Source organism: Epinephelus fuscoguttatus, linkage group LG19 (assembly GCF_011397635.1).
Source record: "Epinephelus fuscoguttatus linkage group LG19, E.fuscoguttatus.final_Chr_v1".
NCBI lineage: Eukaryota > Metazoa > Chordata > Actinopteri > Perciformes > Serranidae > Epinephelus > Epinephelus fuscoguttatus.
In genome coordinates, this window is record NC_064770.1 from 2,161,604 (window position 1) to 2,183,217 (window position 21,614).

A 21,614-nucleotide genomic window follows, 5' to 3' on the forward strand; every position below is an offset into this window, starting at 1 on the left:
TTTTGGTATAAATTGTGTATGCACAGTGAAAATTGTGGCCTTGACAGCCAGTTAAAGACAAAAGTTTTAGACGATTTTAGACCCCTCTCCACTCTAGCTCACAGCTGACAATTTCTCCACATTTGCTCATGGTACTTTCAGAAGTGTATGATAGTTTAGCTCGAGTGTCAAGGAAGATGGTAGGTAGGCAGACTCAGCAGACTTCTTGGCTCCACCACAGTGTACATTTATTTACAGTGCTCGCCATTACACGTGCAAATTAGGCAAAAACAAACAAAGCCCGAACAAAATGCCAAGCAAATAACTGAGGAAAATTAACTCATAATAAATCAAACAAAAGGGCACTTGTTCACAGCAGCACGGCCTTTCCTCTCAGCCTTGAAGGGCCAGTGTGTAATATTTAGCATGGTTTATTGTCAATCTGAATCTGAATATTCTACCCATTAATATGTTTATACAAGTGTATAATTGCTATAAAATAAAATTCGTTTGATTTTTGTAGCCTTATAATTATGCTTTCATATATATATATATATATATATATAGCAAGGGTCTTGCTTTAGAGAGGTCGCCATCTTGCGCCGCCATGTATGTACGGCAGACCGAGCGGACAATCCAGCCAGCCAGAGAACGCGTTTCGCGTGTATAAATGAACCAACGAAGACAGCGGAACGAAGAAAGAAGGAGGAGGAAACAACAGAGGGTGTTAGTAGTTCGTCAATAGAGAGTAGTGAAAAGTTTTTTTAGTTATAAAGTTTGCGAATAGACCACACTTACCACGCAACAGGAGAGAATGAACCCGAACTGTCATCTGCGAGGAAAAGAAGACGCAACTTCACTCCTTGTGATGCACTCTCTGCGGCGCTTTTCCTCCTGATGATATATCTCCCCAACGATGGTAGCAGTAGCACCGAATCCCATTCTGTGCATTCAGCCTCTCTTCTCGGTCACTCAGCATCAAACACATGGAGTTCCTCATCTGTATGCTCCGGCTCAAACAGGTAGGCTAAATAAACAGCTGAGCTCTGTTTACCGGCTACGCTGTCAGTCAGTGTGCAGGCTGGAGATTGAGCAGAGAGGGGAGGGGGTCATTGATGACATCACTAAAACTATAAAAGACAGGAAGTGCTGGGCGGCGGCCTCCCAAACAGTCCTGCATGGTGGGACTGAACAAAGGAACAAACAGTTCAACTAAGTTCAAACCTGAAACACAATAACAGTAACTGAAACCAACTTATGACTGTGTGTTTGTTTTAATTTACTCATGTGCATTGATGTTAACTGTAACATAACAAGAACACAAACAAACCCGGGATAGTAAGTGGTGTAATGTTATGAAAGCAATGGTAAATTATAGCAAAATAAACATATGTAAAGGTACCATGGTATACTGTGTACAATGAGCATGTAAGGGACAAGTGGTGAATAAAGGTGCATTCTCACCCACTTTGTCACAAGAGGCACAGATTACAAATGGTAAAAGATATGAAAAGATGAAAACATGAGTGAATAGATGAGTCCTGTGACAACATTTCAATGTCGAAATGGAGTCTGTAGCACAAAGTAATCTGCGTGTTGATGTGAGACGCTGGTATTTTTTGTGTATGCCCAAGATGAATTTCTCTTGAGAGACAATAAAGATCAATCTTAATCTTAATCTTAAAGTATGGAGTAGCTGTCTTGGCTCGAAAAAGGCCAATGATTGGTCCCTTTCTCCATTCATTTCCTATGGGACAGCTTTCGAAAACCATCAGGAGGTTTTGCGGCACGTCACTTTTAAGATAGTCTGGCGTTGCCAGGCCCAATTCGCAAAACACGAATGGGTCTGGACACGGAGTGTACATTTCCTCTATTCCCGAGGGGTGGTATCAACGGCTGTCACTCAAAGTGCCCCTTCATGCAATTGGAAAGACGGAAAACCAGAGTAAACGAAACGTGTGACATAGGCTAGCACAACGCCACTATAAACAGACCAGCAAACTGCAGCGGAGATGAGCTGTGATGATGTCTGGCAAAGAGTGTTGCCGTCTTTGCGGATTTCCTCCTCACTGTGGACTCCAAGTTGCATGGCTGTATTTCCCAGCTTGGCCGCTTCCCTGACCTGCTCCTCCATGTTTTATATTCTAGTTTCTTCAAAATAGCCACCCTTTGCTCTGATTACTGCTTTGCACACTCTTGGCATTCTCTCGAGTAATCAGAGCAAAGGGTGGCTATTTTGAAGAAACTAGAATATAAAACATGTTTTCAGTTATTTCACCTTTTTTTGTTAAGTACATAACTCCACATGTGTTCATTCATAGTTTTGATGCCTTCAGTGAGAATCTACAATGTAAATAGTCATGAAAATAAAGAAAATGCATTGAATGAGAAGGTGTGTCCAAACTTTTGGCCTGTACTGTACATTCCAGTTCGTTCAACACATTTACCATCGCAGTTTCAAAATCAGTAACCATGTTGGTTGTTTATGAAATGCATTCACTCCACTCCTTGTCCCTCCTATTCTGATTGATGTGCCCGCCTCAAAGTAATAAACAGTTGTGATTGGTCCGGTAAGCTTTAACCGATGCCAGAATGCGCCTTAATGATTGCATGGCCAGACTGATCTGCGGAGCGAAATTGAATATGAGCTTGCGAGATCAGGATGGTTTCACCAGGCTACCCTTAAGAGCCCATAAAATCCAAACCGTTTGAGTAATGAGAAAGTTATACAGAAGTTTTTTTTCAGCAGGGTTTGAGCTGTCGTGTGTGAGTTTAAAGCAAATAGGATAAATGGTCTAGGAGGAGATAGTTTTTGAAAAAGAGCATTTTTGAGGCGAAATCTTACTTTGAAAGGGCAAATAGCTCATTTCCTGTAGGATTTAGGTCAGGGGTGTCAGCACATGATTTGTAGGTCTTGATGTGATGAACAAGCCAGTTTTGGTTTGATCATTCAAAGAGTGGCCATTTTAGTGTTCCCAGGTGGCGCTAGAGAGCCCAGTTGGGCACTTTTGGGGTTATTTTTTTCATTTTATCTTTTTTTTCACCAGTCCTGACATGGGTGCCAATTTTGGTGAGTTTTTGAGCATGTTTAGGGGGTCACATTTGGGTTCAAAGAGACGGTGGGAGAAAGACTAAAGAAGCAAGCAAGAAAGAACGAAAGAAAGAAAGAAAAAAAGAAAGAAAGAAGAAACACACCAAAAACAATAGGGTCCTCACCCTACGGCCAAGGTCCCTAATAATATACCATTATAATATTTATAAATATTGTAAAAAATATTCCATAGTTTTTTTTAAATAATTATATCCACTAGTGGAGTCAAGTGCTCCAGGTGACTATGCATTATACATATAAATATATACATATTATAACAATATTTATAAATATAACCTATATAACCACATATTTTATAGATACAAAACAATAATGTGATGAAAATTACTAACATGTCCTCCTCACATGGATCATAGCCTTTTTCAATATCTTCCTCTGGTCTTCTTGAGAAACTGTCAGGAGTTGAGTCTTCACCATCATCACTGCTGACTTTATCCACCTATGACTTCCCTGCGTGGTATATCATTTTTAAGCAATGCTGCATTGATTTTTATGCTCAAGTAGGTTTTGTTATTGTCTCAGTCTCTCTTGACAGGCATGTTGTTTTAATCTCACTTTGTGAAATGAATACAGTTCTCATATGGAAAAGCAAACTGCCTAAATATCAAATACGCAGTTACGCATTACTGGATAATAAAAAGAGTGTGCTGAATATCGTCACTGCTTCACGGTGACTGTTTGCCTCACTATGTCAACAACACAAAAACTCAAAAGTTTTGCAGTGTAGCATCATGAAGGTCTTGAGATTACACTGAATAAGGTGCATCAAGTTAATATGTTAGGAGAAGTTGGCGAAGAGTTTGTTTTGAGCATAAAGTTTCACAATTAAGTTAAACTGGCTGACTTCCTGTTGAGTTCAGAACATGAGCATGGCCCTAAGAGACTTTTTTCAAGTCTAGAGGTGATATATGTTTGTACCAAATTGTGTGCATCTTAGTCAAACACACCACAAGGGCTGCTTCATTGAAATTTTCTTGGGGCCTCTATCATACCTCCTTGTCACACACAAGCACAAAAACCATATTAAATGAAACATTTATGTGGTTGACCTTAAATCAAAGATATTGGGACATTGTAATGCAAGACTGTCCTGTAATCAGATATAGAATGTTTTTTGCTTGTATGCTTACAAAATTTGGTTGTAGTTGATTTCAGAGTTGTTTATGAAGTTTCATGGCAAATAATGCCTCACAATACCAAAGCCATTTGATAAACATGCAACAGCTTCACTGCTGAGCATTATCAAGGACTTGAGACTCTTCTGAACAAATCTGAGGTGAATCTGGTTAACCTGATAGAAAGGGTAAATCAACGAAGAGAATCTGTCATTTCCTGGTGTCAGTAGGTGACTCTGTAAGTATGACTACATTTTAACATGCAGATGTTTTTAGGCCTGGAGTCTTACATAGCATGTGAAATTTAGGGCAGAGTGGACTCCATGAAGTCAAATTACAAAAGCTTCCTGTATCATGTCAAAACGTCAAAATTTGCAACACCCTTCAGTGAAAACTCAAAGGGCCCTATTTAGATGGTCTAAAGCGGACGGCGGACGGCATGCGGCGCATGGGTGTGTCCCAGTCACTTGCTAGTTAGACAGCGCGTTTTCAGACTGTGCACCATGGCGGAGAGTCTAAAAGGGTTGGACTTACTCTGCGAATTAGTCATGGGTGTGTTTTGGGCGTATCATTCCATAAGCCAATCAGAGTGTCACCTCTGATTCCCTTTAAGAGAGGCGCAATTGCAGTGCACGGCGGAGAGCTATGGCGGACCTACCAACTGGAAAGAGTGAGCGTTTTACAGCTGAGGAGACGATAACTGTATCTCTATATCGACTGTCCCGTCACATCTGATGACAGATCAAAGGGGATTGGCACCGTTTGGCACGCGTAATGGAAACCCAACCTGATTTGATTAACACAGCTGCAAACTAATGAGTTCACATCCCTCTCAGCCAACCACAAACAGCCACAGCATCAGATAGGGAGTATATATTCAGCATCTGTCATCTTAGAAAAGTCAAAAGAAACAGAGTGAGACTGCGAGAGAGAAAGAGAGAGCGCACGCACGAGAGAAACGCTGTCAACAAATTCTAAGTTATTCAATTTTATTTTTATTTTGAGGTTAGAGAGCCCAGCTCCCTCTCCAGCATCCTGAACCCCCCGCCTGAAGGCTCAGGAAGGGCTGGTCCCTTGGCTGCACCCGGATTGTCTGGTCTGGCTGCGCGCGGGCTGTGGAGCTTTCCCCGGGTGCTGTGCATCCTCCTCCTCCTGACAAGATGATCTTCAGTTTTACGTTCTAAAAGCTTTTTTTAAAAAAAATATACATTTGTACGTGACTCTAAGTTTACGTTTTTAGTTCACAGAAGCTGGTTATTGTTGTGTTTATGTCAAAATAAAGTTTATCAAACATTTTCACATCTTTGATTTTGTGATTTACATGCCAAAATGATCACAACTCATTTTGGAAAGACAAGTTCATTTTACAAGCTATGCATCATCAGCCCGTTGAGGTCTGCTCGCAGTTCCATATATTCGGACGCTGCGAGCTTGGACCTCCCGGATTATGATGATCATTATTACTGCGATTAGATCATTCTGATTAATGACTGACCATTAAGACATGTTTCTGATAAATATTTTAATGTGCACAATAATAATCGTTCACATTGTAATCATATTTTTATTTGGTATCTTTTGCATATGTGTGGCTGCTCCGTGTGTGTCTGAGCAGAGTGCACGTGCGATGTGCACCCGTCTAGAGACGCATATTACGAACTTGTTTAACAGCGAAATACTGCGCCGTTGACTTTAGACCAGGTTTTTGTTGGTCACTGGCGCGTTTGCTTTTCCCGTCATCTAACTAGCAACGCGCCATGACTGCGCCTGACCACTCCTCATTTTTAGACGAACACGCCCAGAGAAGCGCAAGTTCATTTGCTAGTTAGACGAAGAGGGCGCAGGGCGTGAAAATGACAACTGCGCCGGCATCTAAATAGCAATGACACTTGCTACATGCATTATAGGGCCCAAAAGCTTTGCAATTTAGCATCAGGAAGGTCATGGGATTATACTAAACAAAATTTAGGTGGATCAAGTTAATCTGCTAAAAGACAATCTGTAAAATATCTTTGAGAAGTATAATGCCTGGAAATGGAAAAATGTGCCCTGAAAATTAAGACTAATTTCAAGAGACTTATTTTTTGAAGTCCTGGGATGTTACATGTGCTTCCCAATTTTCGTTCCTCCAGGGTAAACCTACCACAGTGACTGCTTTGTTGACATTTTCTAGGAGGAGCTAGTGAGACAATTTTCAACAAAAAATTCAACACTCAAGCACAAAAAAACGTAAAATATAAAAGCAATTAAAAAGCAATTTCAGTTGTGAAATAATAATAAACAGAGTGGGTTTTCAACAGGTTTCTTGCACCAACTGATGCTTGGGCTATAATTATTAAAACTGCAAGCAGTGATTAACGAGCCCTTGCACCTTCTTGTCAACAACACTGTGCGCACGACATAGACAGTTCCTGTATGGAGTGTGTGGTGCTGGAAATGACAAATCACAAATTGTGTACTATTTCTTGTTCCCACTACGTGGCACTAGAGAACACAGTAATTATCATTGTGTTGCTGAATATCACGTGTAGACCACACCATGGAAATTTTATGTGAACTAACTGGTCTTTGTGACATAAGGCTGATATCCTGTTGTCAGCAGGTGGCATATGTATGAGTCAGTGTGAGCGTGTAGATGTCTTCAGGCCCTGACAGTTGTCCAGCATGTTAAATTTAGAGCAGATTGGACTATGTGTGATTAAGTTACAACACAGTAATGCCCCTCTCCCTCTTTTCCCCTTCAGCCATTTGGCAGAACAGAAGCACTCACCTTCACTGAAACACACAAACACACTTGATTTTCATGCCAAAGTTGGGCCACCTTGGGCAAAACTGTGGTTGCCAAAAAGTTAGGAAATTTTTGTTGTCTGCATTGTTGTCTGTAGTGCTGTTGGTTGCTGCTGAAAAGGATGTCAGTGTTTCTGTGAAGACTGTTGAAAACAATCTGTTTTGACTGCAGTTTTTTGTCACTGCTGCCTGCCTTGCTCACTTCCCACACTGTGAAACAGGTCTATAACAACATCAACTGCTTGGTCAAGCTCTGTCAGTCACACTTCGATACAACGATATACAGTACAGGCCAAAAGTTTGGACACACCTTCTCATTCAATGCGTTTTCTTTATTTTCATGACTATTTACATTGTAGATTCTCACTGAAGGCATCAAAACTATGAATGAACACATGTGGAGTTATGTACTTAACAAAAAAGGTGAAATAACTGAAAACATGTTTTATATTCTAGTTTCTTCAAAATAGCCACCCTTTGCTCTGATTACTGCTTTGCACACTCTTGGCATTCTCTCCATGAGCTTCAAGAGGTAGTCACCTGAAATGGTTTTCCAACAGTCTTGAAGGAGTTCCCAGAGGTGTTTAGCACTTGTTGGCCCCTTTGCCTTCACTCTGCGGTCCAGCTCACCCCAAACCATCTCGATTGGGTTCAGGTCCGGTGACTGTGGAGGCCAGGTCATCTGCCGCAGCACTCCATCACTCTCCTTCTTGGTCAAATAGCCCTTACACAGCCTGGAGGTGTGTTTGGGGTCATTGTCCTGTTGAAAAATAAATGATGGTCCAACTAAACGCAAACCGGATGGGATGGCATGTCGCTGCAGGATGCTGTGGTAGCCATGCTGGTTCAGTGTGCCTTCAATTTTGAATAAATCCCCAACAGTGTCACCAGCAAAACACCCCACACCATCACACCTCCTCCTCCATGCTTCACAGTGGGAACCAGGCATGTGGAATCCATCCGTTCACCTTTTCTGCGTCTCACAAAGACACGGCGGTTGGAACCAAAGATCTCAAATTTGGACTCATCAGACCAAAGCACAGATTTCCACTGGTCTAATGTCCATTCCTTGTGTTTCTTGGCCCAAACAAATCTCTTCTGCTTGTTGCCTCTCCTTAGCAGTGGTTTCCTAGCAGCTATTTGACCATGAAGGCCTGATTCACGCAGTCTCCTCTTAACAGTTGTTCTAGAGATGGGTCTGCTGCTAGAACTCTGTGTGGCATTCATCTGGTCTCTGATCTGAGCTGCTGTTAACTTGCCATTTCTGAGGCTGGTGACTCGGATGAACTTATCCTCAGAAGCAGAGGTGACTCTTGGTCTTCCTTTCCTGGGTCGGTCCTCATGTGTGCCAGTTTCCTTGTAGCGCTTGATGGTTTTTGCGACTCCACTTGGGGACACATTTAAAGTTTTTGCAATTTTCCGGACTGACTGACCTTCATTTCTTAAAGTAATGATGGCCACTGGTTTTTCTTTAGTTAGCTGATTGGTTCTTGCCATAATATGAATTTTAACAGTTGTCCAATAGGGCTGTCGGCTGTGTATTAACCTGACTTCTGCACAACACAACTGATGGTCCCAACCCCATTGATAAAGCAAGAAATTCCACTAATTAACCCTGATAAGGCACACCTGTGAAGTGGAAACCATTTCAGGTGACTACCTCTTGAAGCTCATGGAGAGAATGCCAAGAGTGTGCAAAGCAGTAATCAGAGCAAAGGGTGGCTATTTTGAAGAAACTAGAATATAAAACATGTTTTCAGTTATTTCACCTTTTTTTGTTAAGTACATAACTCCACATGTGTTCATTCATAGTTTTGATGCCTTCAGTGAGAATCTACAATGTAAATAGTCATGAAAATAAAGAAAACGCATTGAATGAGAAGGTGTGTCCAAACTTTTGGCCTGTACTGTACTTGTATTCATACAAAATATATGCAACTCAAAAGGTTCACTGACTAGCTTTTTAGGAGCTTTTGAGATGATGAGACTATGAGATGGAGTCAAAGGTGCACCTGTAATGTATATTTTCAATAGAAAGAAATCTAATCCCTCAGTTCATTTATATTTCTACATTTTTATTCAAGTATTATATTATCTGTACACATAAAGAGCCAAAAGTACATAGTGACAGCTACTGTATATTAAGTGCCCGATCAAAAACATCCATGTTATCTTTTCATTCAGCCAAATGACACTACATCTTACCTTTAAAATGCTACAGAGACCTCAGTGCCACCGATACATTAACTTAAGCACTTTCCAAGATAAGACTGTACTCCCTGGGATGACCACAGATGCTGACTGGCAGGTGCATATAAAAACCTTTAAAAAATGTCTGTGGTGAAAAGGGCCAACAGATGCCTCTCTTGAACTGTGTCACAAGCTCTTCATAATAAGAAAATAGTAAAACAATCTTCCTGAATCATTGTTAACACATTTGTTGTTGCATCCAATTATATTGAATATCTTTCATATAGTTCTACATTTCACATCGATGTATTCTTTGCATTTGCAGCGCTGGACAGACTCCTCAGAAGATAAGGCAGCTGTATAACAGTGAGCTGCTGGACATATACTGTTCTCAGTGCTGCAAGAAAGTGAATCTACTCAATGACCTTGAGGCTCGACTTCGAAACCTCAAGGCCAACAGGTAAAACATACAACGCATGAGGACGGGAGCATAAACACAAAGGCTGAATCAGACCAAACAGTGGTGGGTATAACTCCCCTCCAGTTGAAATCACAAGCTCAAAGTGTTCTTGGGCATTTATTCGGGCATTTATTTGCACATCCATGCTATCAAACATGCCGTCCAACATGCCATCCAACATGCCGTGAGAACTCATTGGCCACGTTAACTCAAGGTGAGTAAGAAAGGAAACTTCAGGCTTAACAAGTCTTCGCGTAGTCCAAATCTTCATAAAACTTACACAGCAAAGTAACTTAAACATTACAGGTGCTCTCTGTCGAGTCTGGCACCACATGCATATAGAGTGTAGCAACAATTCTGCCCCTACCCCACAGCAACAAAAGAACATTATTTCCTCTATGAAAATATAAGACAGGTCCTCTTAGACATATGTTACCAGGTTTTATGTTCCCAATTGTTAATCAATTTATTTATTTATTTATATTTATTAACAAAAAATATTCTTTCCTAAAACCTTCTTCTTGTATTTGTCTCAAAAATATTAAATGAACTTAAATTGTATAACTGACTCTGATGGCAGCTACAGTTGGTGGTAGATGACGAGTGGAGCGAAGATACACTCTGCTGCTGCCACAGCATTGCCCCTATATAACAGTGTTCAGATAGCCTACCCATAAGCCATACACCCAAATCCCACCCTCTGATTTATTCTTGGTACCAGATGCTGCAGCCACATTAGACGGTGCGCATGAGATGTTGCTATGGCAACATCTTCCCAATGGGGTGGCTGTTTTTGTGTCTCTGTGTCTCAGATGCAATAGCAACAAATGTATTGTAACAACCAATACATGGCAGATCAACTAGAGTATGTGCCCATTGTAATCATATGCAGATTATGAGACAGTGGGCCCCTGGCCCTGGAGGTGTACTCAGTCCTATAGATAAAGTGACAGGAATACACACTGACTGAACATACGGCACCTTCAAAGTGAATGTGCATGCTATTCATTCAGTTTTCCTTTTTTTCCCTGTAATTTAAAAATTCATTCAATCTTTGATGCTTTGTGTGTGTGTGTGTGTGTGTGTGTGTGTGTGTGTGTGTGTGTGTAAAATGTATTTTTTATTTTTATTTAATCTTTATTTTATCAGGCAGTCTCATGGAGATCAAGATCTCTTTTACAAGAGAGACCTGAGAACAAGGAACATTCACAATCAGCAGACAAAACAACACACAACACAACCAACAAACAAAAACAACAAGATATAAAAGGAATTAGCAGAAACAGTTACAACAATCATAGTAAACATCACACAACAAAATCTCCAAGATGAATGAATGTCTCAAGTTTAAGGGCAGATTGCAGATCATTCCATTTAAAGTGAGCATAACATCTGAAACCAGTTCTGCCAATATTAGTGCGTGTATATGGAATATCTAAGGTTAAATAGTTACTGGATCGTGTTCTGTAGTTACTGGATTTTAATGAGAGAAGAGATGTGAGGTAATTAAGAGGTTTCAGCAGTAGAGCTTTGAAGCTCTGAAGAGTTGATGGGGCAGCGTGACAAAACAAGATGTCCCCATAATCAAAGACAGACATGAAGGTTGACAGTACAATGATTTTTCGGTTGGAGGGAGACAGACAGACTTTGATCCTGTACAAGAAGCCTAATTTGATTTTTAGTTTTTGAGTTACCTGTTGAATGTGAATCTTGAATGATAAATTGCTGTCAAGCCAAATTCCTAAGTATTTGTATTAGTCAGTGAGAGTAATGTGGGTGCCATTTAAGGTCTTGATGGCAGGATAGTCAGAGTCACTAGTGGTAGAAGTGGAGAATACCAAGTATTTAGTTTTTTCTGCATTTAAAACTAGTCTGTGGTTATGGAGGGATAATTGCAAAGCATCAAAGGCAGTCTGTAGATGAATCAGGGCTTGGGATGGGGTAGAACCGGGGGCATATAAAATACAATCATCAGCCAAAAAGTGGACATTAAAATATTGATTCGGGAGAATTATGTTATTAATTAAAATGTATTTTTTGCACTCCCAATTTGGCAAAAAAAAGTGGGCACGTAGGGCAGCCAAGTGGTCAGCAGTGGCCCTGGCTAAGTTATCAGTTATAAATAATATTTTCTTTGTGTGGGAAAATGGATATGTGGTGTGTAAAAAAGTGTCAGTGCATAAGAGTTGGCAGGACTGGTTATTGTTGAGGCAGCAAGATGTGTGTGACTCAGTCTCTCTCTTGTGTTTCAGCCCTAATAGAAAGATTTCCAGCACAGCATTTGGGCGGTGAGTGACCTGACCTTTCTAATAATGACCTATAAATTAAGATACTTAAGTGAATCTTCATTTGCATAAAAGGAGGGGGGCAGCCAATCACATGTAACAGATCCCAACGATTCAGCATTTATCAAGGTGATAATTAGAGTATTATAATAGGAGAGCAATTTCAGAAGGTGGCACAGTTTGTATGTAATCATCATTATGTAAAGTGGGTAGTTATGTGTCTCTTCGCTGTTGATTTCTAATGTGTCCTCTCCTCCCTGCAGGCAGCTGTTTCAGGCCAACCATAATGTGTTTGGGTCTAGCCAGGGCAGCAGCACAGAGGATCTGTTCACAGACAGCATCGACTCCTGCGACTTAGACATCACAGAAAAAGTACAAACACAAACACACACACACACACACACACACACACATGCACACAAAAATGCAGTCAAGTTATTATACAAACACATACATTTTAAATGATTAGCCCAGTTATAAGAATTGAATTTGAATATTTTAGATGCATGGCCTCAACAATTCACTGAAAACATAACTGCTGGATTTTGGTCAATACTGACTTCATTCCACTATTGAGTTCCTTTTCAGCATAGTATGTGAGATTAAACTGTGCAGACTACTGGAGTCAACTAAAGTCAGTGTAATATTGCTGGAGTCTTTAAAAGCTTCATAGTGCTTTCTAACATGGGGGATGATCCTGCTTGATATGTCCCATGTAGGCAAGCTCCTGGTTAATGACATTGAGTAGGTATGCTTTAGTATTCTATAATTTTAGTATTAGTATATCAGTTATATTGTAGGTATACTTAAGTATTATGTTATTTTAGTATTATATATATATGCTTTAGTATTGTATTATTTTAGTGTTGTAGATACACTTTAGTATTCTGTTATTTTAGTATTACAGGTACACTTTGGTATTCTATTATGTGGGAGACATGGTGGTGACTACAACTCTAATTCTCAGAGAACTTGTATCTCTTAGACATGAACATAGACTTTAATTCTACACAAATTATTCTGATCTCTGAATTAAGACAAACCTGAAAATACATTTCCTGAAGAAAATGCTGAAACGCTGCTGTGTGAATGCCGAAAGCTAAAGTTAATCGCAAGGCATTGCTGAAAGATAGAGAAATGTGAAATGAATTGCCTTGAAATTGTGAAAGCCCAAATGCTGAAAAACCTGGAAACTGAAATGTAAAACTGGCAGAGTAGAAAGCTGAACTTCATTAACCAAAGAAGCTAAGAGCTGAAAGACATTGAAATCAAGAAGCTAAACTGTAATACTGTTAAAGGTAGAAGATTAAATAAATTAACCAGAAGGCTTAATGAATAAATGCTCTGACTCATAAAGCATAACATATAGCAAAAAGTCAAAACAAGCATTTAATGTTCTTTAGCAGTGTAACATTTTGGCATTTGAATGATTTCTGTTCCTGAAACTGTGCAAAAGTAATAGTTGATTGAAAAATGTCCGGCAGAAGTATAATTACTTTGCAATCTCTCTGAAGCTTAATTGATGTCTGTAATAAAAGTATTGCGAGCAGGTAGGTACACTGCAAGTATACATTTTTTAAAAAAAAGTTTTGAATTTAACCATTCTACCATTTATGGGCTTTTATTTTGAAAACAGCTTTGTTGTGAGCCCCTAGTTAATTAATATACCATTAAGGGGGCTTTGACCTTGAAAATCTAGCCTTGTCCAGCCCTCCCAGGTAAACTCCTGTTACCATCTGGTGCCTTTGTTTTTAGGGATCAGTCTTGTCCAGGGCCCCCCAATAAATTTCTACACTAGGGGCTAGTTGCATGAAGTCAGTCTAAGACTATTCTTGGCCTTAGATTGGTTGTAGAATGTCAGGTTAAGCCTGCCTTTTATATTAGACCAGTGTCAGAAATTAGCATGGGCCATGGGCCATTTGGCCCGCAATTTAGCCAAGAATGCCCCTAAAAGCCATGTTCTGGGGGACAAAATTGCCCCCAAATTTTCGAAACAACTCTATGTATTTATATTTTTAATAGTATTACAATCTGACATTATAGAATAATTTTATTTTCATTAAATTAATTTACTGTCGCATCTACAACTCATTTTCCAGACATAATCAACAAGATTGCACTGATGACATGAAAGTAATCTGACAGAGAAGGGAAGGGGGCTTTGCTGTACCATAAGTATAAATTAACCATTTCTTGGGTGATCTGTGTCTACACAATGACAAATTAATGAAAAATTAAGGTAGAATGAATGTCAAATTTTAAATTAACTTTCTTCCAGGATTGCATCTAAAGAATTTACAGTAATTTGGCCTTTTTAATAGTAAAAGTAACTGTAATGTGGTGAAGCATTAGTACTGCTATCAGTAGATTAATGGTTAAATCATCACATTTAAACTGGTTGAATTGTAGGAAATCTGAGCGATATTTTGCAACCATAACTTTATGTAACCCATTATTTATTTTATTTATAGTGGTTTCTACTGAAGAGTGAAGACACTATCTTAGTTGGTTTTGCTTTTCATGTGCTTATTGTTAGAGCATAATTACAATTTTTTGATGGCCCCCAAACATTTTGACAATGCCCCCGTGGGGGCCAAAATTGCCTGCAAAATATTTTGTTAATTTCATACCCTGTATTAGACGGACTCACTATAAGGTAGGAAAGTTAGCCATGTCTCCTCCTGGCTAAGCCTGAGGCAATATCTTTGTTGCTATGGCAACAGTGCTGTTATATCTGACAGGAGTAGGCAGCAGACACAGGAAAATGAAAGAAGATAGAGCATGATAGTTGCAGACTATAGCCTCAATACACAACAGGAGATATTTCTAGACCAGTCAGCTCATAGAACCCTATGACACAGAAAGCTGACCTTAAGCTAGCAAGATTCAAACTCAAAAACAATGTGTACAGTTGACAAATAGTAAACATAATTTGAAAGTATGTCTAACATCAAGACTAGAGCCGTTTGTCAATATGCGTTCTTGTGCGGACTTGTGTTCTTGTGGACTTGTGACACGTCATCAGTCACAGCCCAAGTACTGTTCCAATTCAAAGTTCACATCTAGCCAAGTTCAGTCCAAATTCCCGGATGTGTTCTCGCCACACCCATTTCACCAGGGATGCATCGCAGCAGACTTGTGTGGACTTAAGACCAGGCGCGCCGAATTCATTTCAGAAGTGCTGTGCGTCTGGGGCTTGTCACCATGTGGGCGTGGCTACCTGTGTAATGTCCAGTTAATAATAGGGACTAGTTAAAGGTGCGTAGTGATCAGGGATTGAAGTACAGCCTGAGTTGAGTGTGAGCTTGCGCAACAGCGGCAACAGTGTGTTTTAGTGAAAGCAGCAGTATCTTGCAGCAAGTTACACGCTCGTCCTCTCTCATTAGTCAGATAATGTATTTAATCACGAACTTTATCTTGGGAGGAAAAAAGCAAACAGTTTATTTGTGTTTGCATGAAACCTGAACACTTTGAACCCTTTATGGATAGGGTTGTACCCAAATATTTGGATATTCGAATATTAATTTCTATGGGTAGGTATTCGTTATGAAAATTTGGTATTCGATATATATATATTTTTTTTAACATATTTTTATATAGCTGTTTTTTCATTATCTTTTGAATTTAATATGAATTATGGAACCGTTTTTGTCAACGTTTGTTTCCCCCGTTTTGTACAATTAATTATTGTTTAAAGTTTCAACAAGTTTCTGGAGTGTGTGACACAAGTGTGTTTTGAAAACGACCGCGAACTGTCACCTGCTCAACGCATCATTACCTTCGGATGCCGTGACAGTAATAGCTTAATGATTGTAATAATAATAATAATGTCAAACTATCATTTACAGACCGATTTAACAGACGATCACTGCTGCCCGACCTGGGCATTACGGGTCGACCCGCGCATCACTACTCAGCTCAGTCTATAAAGGCTGTACACACAAGAGTAGGCTATAGACATTATATTCTATTCAGGCCAGCAGAACCAGCAGCACATCGGCTCTACTGTGCACGGCACTGCTGATTAACCATTTTATTGCAGCACAGATTGCCTGCCAGCAACCAATTACTTGCAGAGGCTTCCTACAACTTGTTTCAACGGTTCCGATTTAATCAGAAGACAAATTAAACAGGATGACTAGCCAATGTGAAAATTAAAAGAAAGCATAGAATAATGTACTGAAGGAGACTGTTGTGCCATCACATTTTTTTGTGGTTTGAGAGCAAAGATCCAGTCGGCGCTGTGCAAAACTCTGCAATACAATTCTCAAACTTGATTGAAAATCAATTTCAGAGTGGGGCTGGTTCGGAACGGCGGTGTTTCAGAATGGATGGCTGTCCCCTGTTGGAACATTGTGCGCACACAGCCCTTCCCCACCTGGATCCTAAAATAAACACCTGTTTTATTACATAATCATGCTTCCGTGTTACGGCATTCATTAAGATCCTATTTCTGTCATTCAAATAACAAGAATTGTGGTTTAATACTCTTAATTATAACAGCCAACTTATTGAAAAATGACGGGTAGACATAACGTGCACAGGCTCGGGCCGGGTCAGGCTGGATTTTTTGGGCTCGATCTAAGCTCTATTAGCCGCTCTCGTTTCCCCTTAGCTGCCTCAAGAAGTGCCTGCTCTCGCCCTGCAGCTACGCGGAGTCCCTCATGATCAAAACGCCGCTCCACCTCTGAGCGCAGCAGGTCCAGTGCCTCTGTAGCCTATGTTGTCAGGCAGGCTGCATATCACATCAAAAGCATAGATCTATGCATTCATGATATGAAAGAGATAAATGTAAGTCAGACAAATTGAGTTTAAATTCAGATTCTTTATTTTTTGTTTTATGTTTGTGTACTATGGAGCTGCAGAGGGGCATTGAGAATAAAAAATAAAACACACCAGCACTAGACATGTTTGATTGCGAACCAGATAGGCCTACAATTTGGTTCCCTTTTTGATTTATTTCTATTTTTTATAACTGGGGAGTTCTTATAATACGGTGCCAGGGTTAGTGGGGATTACTGCTAGGTGCTGTTGGATAGAGCCAGACTGCTGAGAGTCTACCCGGAGCCTGCCGAGGATGCTCGAGGGCTGGTTTACCGGGCTGGTGAGGCAGTAACAGGTGCGCACAATTGAGCGCCTGCTGGAGGCTGTATCTTTCTCTCTATGGCCCCTCTCTGTATTTTACCTACCGTATGAGTGGAAGTGAAAAGTGAAAGTCTTTTTTACCGTAAGTAATGTAATATAGGAACCTTTGATTCGGCTTAAAAATAATGTGGCAGGAGGGTAAAAGTGGGGGGGCCAATGGCCCCCTGGCCCCCCCGCTTCCAGCACCGTTGCTTCAGACAGCCAGGTATCCCAGCATGCATTTCGCAACAATCATCGGAAAATGACAAGTGAGGGAAAGGCGCACAATTACCAATATGTTACTGTTGTTTTGTCACAGAACGTAGTGTTTTCATGCGTAGTTTAAACGTCAGACCTGTGGTCGATGTTTTAATATGGAGCCCAGTTGAATGTGACTGAGGTCCGCTAGATGACAGCAGTGTCAGCGCTCATGTGCGCTGACATGGCTGTCATCTAGCGGTGTTAGCGCTCATAGATAATAAACGTGTGTATGAGCGCTCAGGCTGCCCCAGAGAGCAGCCTCGTGGCTGATATATCTGTAGTGGTTAAATATGAAATGTAATTCATTTGGGGTATGTCTAAAGGGCAACATTCATAAGATATATTCTTATATTATTAAATGTTGTAACATGTTATTGTTCTTTGCATTCTTTTGCTTATTTATGTGTTTTTACCATTCAATAATGATTTTAAGAATTTATTGTAATTTAATTATTGTATTTAAAGATTAATTGTCTTTATTGTGGTATTTATTCAACAGCATTTTAAATATTGATTATCTGATATGAATTGTATACCTGATGTCTGAAGTGTGGCTGAATAAAATTTTCCTCTTAACATCTGACCTGTTTGATCCCATTTATATTGGTGGGGACAGACTAAATGAGAAACTGCTGTCAGTATAATCCAGTACAGTTCAACAACACCACAATCTACAACTCAACACTTCAATAAAATGTTAGACTCAGTACAATATTAAACTGCTGTTGTTTTTTCTAGGTGTACCAAGTAAACTGTCAAGTCTCCATAAAAATGTAGACAGAAAGCATAATGATGAGACAAATGCAGTGATGGACACTAAGTGTATTTACTCAAGTAGCTACTGTACTTAAGTACAAATTTGATGTACTTTGCGTATTTCCATTTACTTAGAGGGAAATACTGTACATTCTACTCAAGCTACATTTATTTGATAGCTATAGATACTTTTCAGATAGTTTGTTTTATATGTTGTAAGTTTCATATTTACAAGTTGATGTGCATTGTTATAGATTAGACTAGTACACCAGTGACAGGTGTTAAAATTAGTTCTACCATGACAACATTTAAATGCTGCTTTACATGTAGCTGACGTTGATCAATTAATACTCAATACATATTCATGTATATGATGATCACAACACTTGAAATTGGGTCACTCTGCATCATGAGTACTTTGAACTTTTAATTTTAAGTAGGCCTACATTTTGCTGACAATACCCAGATACTTTTACTCAAGTCAGATTTGGTATGCAGCACTTTTACTTGTGACTGAGTTTTTGTTCTTTGTTGTGATATTCCTGGGTACTTTGTCCACAACTGGACAAACATATCGAACAGACATGCAAGCATCGCACGTCTCATCCTCATCCTCCGCTGTCTTTCTGGGATCTGCCTCCTCAGCTGGGCAGCCTCCTTCTCAGCCTGCAGGTACAGCAGTCCTGCTGCAATAACTGCTCCAAGACGCCTTCTCCGATCCGTTATTCATTTTCGATTTCCATCTCGCCAGTGCTCACGATCACAATAACCACCAACTCTCCACAAACTTTTCCCACCCGCACTTGACTTTTGATTATAATCAGAAGCCAGCTGCGGGGAAAAAGTTTTAAAAGACATTTTATGAAAATATTTTGGCTATTTATGTTTTTGTATGTCAGTTATATATGTTGAAACGTTAAAAACATATACATATTAATTTCTTACAGTGTCTATGAAAAGACGCAGGGCTGGGCTGTGTTTATATTGTTTTCTTCTAAATGCATGTATACAACACAGTACAATAGCAAAGGCGAGCGGAGGTGGTGACATCATCAAGTTCGCTGCTGTTCCAAAAGCAGAAATGACTGTACTCCCGTCCTCCCATTCTTGGGAAGTCCGGACTCTTGCGTGGACTTGCCAAGTCCAAACTTGCCAAGTCCACAAGTCCGAACTGCCGAACTTAAGTATTGAGAAACAGCTTAGCTGGCTATCCAGCCATGTCATTGTCCCCAAATAAACATTATCACAAACTAATGATACACCATGATACTGTTGGCTGCAGCCTGAAGTAGACAGTAAATACAAAACTTATACTTAAACTTGAGGCATCCCATTGGCAATTGCAAGAGGGGAACATATCTTCATCTTGTACTTATTGCACTCTGCCCGATAAATAATGTACAAACCAACCCACTACTACCGCGAGGGTTTCTACCGATGAAAGCACAACTGTGCTATGGGCTCACCGGCGTCTCCTATAGTGGCCAATCTTTACATGGAAGACGTGGAGAAGAGAGCGCTGACCACCTTTACAGGAACTGTTCCTAACCACTGGTTCAGGTATGGTGACGACACCTGGGTCAAAATCAAAACTAAGGAAGTGGAAACCTTTACGGAAGACATTAACGCAGTGGACCCCAGCATTAAATTCACATGGGAAGATGTCAGAGGAGACAGTCTACCCTTCTTACACTGTGCAGTGCACATTGAAGAGAACAGGAACCTATACATAGAGGTGTACAGAAAATCTACACACACACGGACCAATACCTGCTGTTTGACTCTCACCACCCACCAGAGCACAAGTTGGGAGGGACACTGAATCATCGGGCTGAAAACGTGCCCACTAGGACAGAGGGGAAAGTGAAGGAACAGAAACACATCAGGGAAGCACTTCAAACCTGTGGCTATCCCAACTGGGCCTTTGCAAAAACCTCTGAAAGACCCAGAGCAGACAGAGAGGAAGAGACACAAAAACGTAACAACATTGTCATTCCTTATGTCGCAGGAGTGTCTGAGAAACTCAGGAGAATTTTCAACAAACACCACATCCCTGTGCACTTTAAACCCAGTAACACACTGAGACAGAAACTTGTCCACCACAAGGACAAAACACCCAGACATAAGCAGAGTAATGTAGTGTATGCAGTTCAGTGCAGCCAGGAATGCACAGATTTATAAATTGGGGAGACAAAACAACCACTCCACAAGCGCGTGGCACAACACAGGAGAGCCAGCTCTTCGGGTCAAGACTCGGCTGTCCACTTACATCTTCAGGAGAAAGGATACTCCTTTGAGGACAGCAATGTGCACATCTTGGCCAGGGAGGAAAGATGGTTTGAAAGAGGAGTAAAAGAAGCCATCTACGTCAAGCTGGAACGACCATCATTAAACAGAGGGGATGGCTTACGACACTACTTATCCCCCACCTACAATGCAGTCTTGGGATCCCTCCCCAGACGACTTCACACCCATTCACCCCTGGTCCCACCTGATCCTAACAACTCACATGGTGGCCAGGTGGGTCACCCACTCACATTGTGACCTTAACGACTCTGAAACTAAGAGCTCACGTGACCCCTACGACTATGCAAGGGTTCCCACCCACACAGGGTTTGTAGCCTGCAACTTCGTACCAGTCATTTAGAACTGAAGAAGCTTCTTGGATGAGAGGCGAAACGTTGTCAAGAAACGCAAGCAAGTCCAGTTGCCTACGATATTAGCACTTACGATTACCAAGACCTGGATGACTGAGAATCTTCACCGACAAGTCTGTCTGATAAACCAATTTGATGTAATCTGTTTATCAATATTTTGTGATCTACTGTATCAAAGGCCTTAGACAGGTCAATAAATAAAGCAGTACAGTGCAGACCACAATCCAACGAATGTATCAAATCACTGACAACTTGTAAAGTAGCAGTAGTAGTGTTATGTTTCTGAATCCAGATTGATAAAGAGATAAACTATAATTTACATATAAAAACTCTTTTATCTGCCCGGACACACACTAAAGATTCTAATATTGTGGCTGGGACTGAGAGTTTAGAGATGAGCTTATAGTTGTTTCACTGGGTTGGGTCATCAGTTTTTAAAAAGGGCAAAACAAAAGCAGGTTTAAAGATAAAAGTGATTTTGTTTGAATAAAATCAGCTGCTAGTTTTAAAAAGTTATGCTCAAGATTATGAAGGCCTGCTGACTTATTAATGTCAAGTACTTTTAGCGCCTTACAAACCTTAGTGCAGGTAAACATCGTGGGTGTTTCTCAAGGTCAAGGAAGGATCCTCAAACGGCCGAATTTGAAGGATGCTACGTCATAGACCCCCACCAAAGGACTGTTCCAATGTCAAGGATCCTTCTGAGTTTCACGAAGGACTGAGTCCCTATTTCAGAGGAATTAGAAGGATGCATGTGTGGATCCTCAGCGGGTATAAAATCCCCACAATGCTTTCCACATGATTTGCTGGAAGTGAGGATGGGACATCTTCAATGAAAACTGCGCCAGCAGAGCTTGGCAGGATATAGATAGATAAATGTCATTCATT

General features: G+C 40.4%; 1 protein-coding gene across 2 annotated transcripts in view; it reads left to right on the forward strand.

The window, feature by feature from the left end:
* The window catches only part of rab11fip4a (RAB11 family interacting protein 4 (class II) a), a 121,862-nt gene that overhangs the window by 45,064 nt on the left and 55,184 nt on the right, over nucleotides 1-21,614 (forward strand). For both annotated transcript variants that reach the window (XM_049560223.1, XM_049560225.1), the window contains 3 exons: nucleotides 9,509-9,643; nucleotides 11,896-11,931; nucleotides 12,192-12,300. In XM_049560223.1, the coding sequence (XP_049416180.1) occupies nucleotides 9,509-9,643; nucleotides 11,896-11,931; nucleotides 12,192-12,300 (280 nt within the window). The remainder of the gene's footprint in view (nucleotides 1-9,508; nucleotides 9,644-11,895; nucleotides 11,932-12,191; nucleotides 12,301-21,614) is intronic.